This window comes from Muntiacus reevesi, chromosome 6 (genome assembly GCF_963930625.1).
Source record: "Muntiacus reevesi chromosome 6, mMunRee1.1, whole genome shotgun sequence".
Taxonomy (NCBI): domain Eukaryota; kingdom Metazoa; phylum Chordata; class Mammalia; order Artiodactyla; family Cervidae; genus Muntiacus; species Muntiacus reevesi.
Genome location: NC_089254.1, coordinates 45,403,583 through 45,408,140, shown reverse-complemented (window position 1 = coordinate 45,408,140; position 4,558 = coordinate 45,403,583). Strand labels below are relative to the sequence as shown.

At 49.4% G+C, this 4,558-nt stretch overlaps 1 protein-coding gene across 1 annotated transcript; it reads left to right on the top strand.

Annotated features, from left to right (window-relative positions):
* The first annotated feature begins 425 nt into the window (after positions 1 to 425).
* On the top strand, positions 426 to 3,774 carry CCDC71L (coiled-coil domain containing 71 like). The gene has a single exon (XM_065939274.1). The coding sequence runs from the start codon at positions 2,174 to 2,176 to the stop codon at positions 2,873 to 2,875; it is 702 nt and encodes a 233-aa protein (XP_065795346.1). The 5' UTR covers positions 426 to 2,173; the 3' UTR covers positions 2,876 to 3,774.
* The last annotated feature ends 784 nt before the right edge of the window (positions 3,775 to 4,558 follow it).

Below are 4,558 nucleotides of genomic sequence, written 5' to 3'. Positions count from 1 at the left end.
GTTTGTCTTGCAGGGGCATTCCATTGGAAGTTATACAAATTTCACATTAGTATGTGTTTCCAAAATTACCAACAGAACTAATTGTGATGCAGAGTTGTAATATAATTTCTTTATAAGGACTTAGGAAGCTGATAACTGGTTCCATAATCTTGTTCTGAGATCAGGATATGCTTTTTTAGGAAACTGATTTTCTCTTCAGAAACTTACCATGATTTAGGTAGGTTGAGAACTGGTCCTCTGGTAGGAAACTTGGTTTTCACATAAACCCAGTGCATGGACAGGATGCTCTGGTACAGAGAAGCGACTTTCAAAATATTTTTGTTTTATTTTTTATTGAAGTTAAACAAAATCTGGTTCTAAGAAAATATAATCTGTAAGTCCAGTATACTGGACAGGTTAAAAACTGCCCAATTCTGGGAGGAGCCGGAAGTGGAATGAGGTGAACAGCTCTTTTCCTTGGTCACTCCACTCTTACAGAAGGCATTTTCTACTGAACCTCTTTGAGTCTGAGCAGCACAATTTGTAAAATCTCCAGTGAAATATAAAGATCACTAAGATTAGGAATCCAAAGACCTAAACTATAGTCCTAGTCCTACAATCAAGAAGCTTTATTACCCAACCTCTGTGGATCCAAATGTCCTCATCCATGAAAGAAGGATATTGAACTAGGTGTCTTTTAGCTCAAATATTTGAGGGAACCAATAGCAGCTATGTGTGAATCACAAAACTCTGCTCTATCAGTTTTCTATTGCAAAATAAAGTGCTCACTCCGGGGTAAAATTTGCATGTCTACCTCATAGTTCTAAGTATTAGGAGATTTTTTTTTTTAACCTTAAAACTTTAATGGAGTCAAGATAAACCTGAAATGTAAAATGGGAAATTGTCCTGTCTTAGCAATTTGAATATATGCTTCTCACATCATTATGTTTTTCATTGGTTCACTCAACAGAAATAGAGTGCCCACTGTCTGACAGGTGCTGAACTAAGTACTGAGGATAGAAAAATGACAGAAGATTGTGCATTACTCTATAAACATTCAATCCCCTCCTCTCAAGTACAAAAGGTGATGGGGTCTTAAAAACCTGTTCTTTTCAACAGAAACCTTTTGATTGTGAAACTGCATCCTTTCTCTGCGCTAGAGATAGTACTGCAAAGGGACATACTAAAACTAAATGAAAGGTGAAGTGCACTCATTTAAAACCAACTGTATATTTAAAAATTATATTTTCTGTAAGGAGAATGGCTTTGTTGTAATTGATCTTTGATCAACTTGAGCAAAGTTCTATGGGTATAACAGGGTTTACTTTCCTGATAAACAGAGCATCTCTTAAATGTGAACATGGTTCCATTGTCTAGAAGGAGACTATGCTACTGACAGCGTCCGTATTATCTGAATGATTCTTGATTACTACCATGTTGCTTGACATGGATTGGGGTCAAAGTGGGGAAGAGTTGGATGAAGATGCAAAAGAGGGCTCTGGGGGTGCAGAAGAGAATTGTGGAAGGCCCATTCCCTCTAGACTTACACCCAATTTCCCCTTCTGTGATACAAACCACAGCCTTTGGGTAGGTCTCCCTTTGTTATTCAGGCTGGTAGACCTCCCAGCTCAATCCATAAATCCACATCCACTCATTCCGAGAGTAGAGTGACTCCCCCCAAAGTGGAGCTGATGTCCACCCCTTACTCTAGACAAGGCACCCTCCCCATATACCCACCCAACTGTTGACTCCTGTTCAAGAGCCACCATCACCCACCCCAGCACCATCTTCCAGGAACTGGCCTCTCCCCCATTAGTCCCCGCCCTCTTCTGAGAGCACCCAATGGGTGGAGTCGGGGCTGCAGTAGGAGGGGCCAAAGGCGGGCACATTTAAAGAAAGGCAGAGGGCGAAAGGAGGCAAGAGAGGAGAAGAAAGAGAAACCAGGGGGGCGAGGCGCCGTCCAATGACAAAGCCCAGGGGTGGGCGCCGGCCGCCATCTTGTACCGGGCAGCAGGATCTTCACCCGCGTCCTCCGCCCTCGGAGGGGGAGGGGCGGCGGCGGCGGAGGCGAGAAAAGTAGCGAGAGACGCGCCGGGCGGGAGGTGCCAGCAGCGGCCGCCACCGCGGAGCCAAACACGGGCGGGGACGGCGGCGGCGGGACCCGGCGAGCGCGGGCGGCCCCGAGCGGCCTCCGATGCGGCGCAGCGTGAAGAGGCGGCGGCGCCGGCCCCCGGCGGCCCCGGCCGCGGCCGCCCGGGGCGGCGGCTTTAGGGCGGGAGGAGGGGCCGGTCTGGAGGCACGGGAGGAGAAGGTGGTGTACTCGCGGTCTCAACTGTCGCTGGCCGACAGCACCAAGGCACTGGGCGACGCCTTCAAGCTGTTCATGCCCCGCAGCACGGAGTTCATGAGCTCGGACGCAGAGCTCTGGAGCTTCCTCTGCAGCCTCAAGCACCAGTTCTCCCCGCACATCCTGCGCAGCAAGGACGTCTACGGCTACTCCTCTTGCCGGGCCCTCGTCCCCGACCCCCCGAGGGGCCCCGCCGCCCGCGGCCCGACGCGCAGGCCGGCCCCGAGCGCGGCGGCCAGGAGGAGGCGCCGCGGAGCCCGGGCGCCAGCCGCCCGCCGGAGGAAGCTGCCGGCGCCCCCGCCGCCGGTTCCCGAGGAGAGCTGCCCCGTCAAGCCCGCGGCCCCGGAGCCCTGCTTCGGGGGCCGCACCCTGGAGGAGATCTGGAGGGCGGCCACCCCGACGCTGACCACCTTCCCCACCATCCGCGTCGGCGGCGACGTGTGGGGCGAGCGCAGCCTGGCGGCGGCACGGCGTAGAGCGCGCCAAGTCCTGCGAGTGAACCTGGAACCCGTGGTGAGGCTCCGCCGCTTCCCGGTGCCCCGGGCGTGACGCGCACTCCGCGTCACCCTCCCAGCCGGGGACGGAGCTCCCGCCCGGAGGGATGGACAAGTGTCAGTCGAGTGTTTACAGATCCGGCCAGGACCCCGTCCCCTCATGCACTTTACGGGCGAAGAAGTCACCGGATGGTATTCCCGAGCCCGCGGCACCGCCGTCTGGAACTCCGGGGCAGGTGCGCCCTCTACCCCCTCCCAGTGCCCGGCAGCAGAGGAGACCGCGGGATCCGCGGGGGGAGGGGGGAGGGCCCTTTGCTTCCGTACCCCGGACTGAGACGTCTCCAGGACTGAAGGGGCAGATCCGTTTTCTCCCTTTGGACTCTACCTCACTGGTCTGGAAGTCCTCCGAAGAAGTCGTTATTTTTTCCAAAGGAATTTGGTTTCGTGCTTGTGTAATAAAGCCAGAATCTACTTGCTTTTCACCCCGCTCTTCTATCCCGGCCTCCTTCCCACCCGCTACCCCCATTTTTTTTTCTTTGCAACTGCCACCCTTCTTTCTGGACGAAAGATCGAACCTGTCTGGACGATAGATGGAAACTGTTTTGTGCTGTTGCACCCGTTTGTGCTCAGGGTATTCTGAATCCCACTCGTTTCCTAATTTTAACCGGATTCCAAAGCTTTGACCAAGGATATTTTTCAAGCTTATGACTTAATGTTAAGAGTGCAAGGATTTGTATGATTTGAATGCCATGGGCTCAGTGATTACAAACAAAGAGATGCAAAGTACAACTACTTCAACATTTTTGAGGTGTTTCTAAAGATTTTATATTGAGATTTAATGTTTATATTTACTGAGCTCCTAAAGAAAATGGTAGAAACTCATATAAAGTTCTGTTTAGGAAAAGTTGATTTGTTAAATTCTTTTTGACGAAATAAAAAAGTACGTTGAAACCACATGGCTTGTGATAAAGAAAAAATGAGTTACAAAGAACTGGTGTTGGTTAAAGAGATGGATGGAATCCTATTGGAAATGGTTTGGCCTCTTTGTACTGGTCTAACATACAAATCCAGGAGAAGTTCAAAGGTAACCTATTTTAAATTGGGAACCACGTAGGAGAAATGAATGTGTGTAAACCTGGTGATTAAAATGGTAAACAGAATACCTATTAGAGTTCTCAGAACTAGTAGCTCTTTAGAGGGGTGGGGGCATTTCTTGCTGTCAAAGAACTTGTTGCAGTTACTCTGGGCAAAATAGATCTTTCTCTACTTTGTGTTGAATAGCAGAAAGTGCCCCGACGAATACCCATCACCTTTATAGACATCGTGACATTTGTCTTTTTTCCTCCACGAGTATCCTTTTTTATCTTAATTCCATTCATAATTATGTTTGCATTTACCTGTCGTTGTTGACAGCTGAAGACCACAGGAATCCAACGGGCGATTCACACTGAGTACTGACCCTTCTTATACACTTTTGTAATAGCGTTTATACCATATGGTCCAGAGTGGAATTCTTGATTATCCAAGTGCCTTTGGTCATTGGTGGCAGCAAGACTTAATGGTTTTTAGCCAGTGGTGCCACAGCCAGATTTTACTGCAATATCTAAAGGGTCAAGTGGTGTTTTTGTACCACAGTTTTTCAAATTTAAGTATTCTGCCATGAAACTACTTACACTGGCTGGAACTTAACATAGGAAGTCCTCAATATTAAGATTTGTCTCTGCTTGGCAGCTTCTTA

Bases quoted from the DNA above. Each gene is read 5' to 3' on its own strand.
- CCDC71L (XM_065939274.1), top strand. From the start codon at position 2,174: ATGCGGCGCAGCGTGAAGAGGCGGCGGCGCCGGCCCCCGGCGGCCCCG.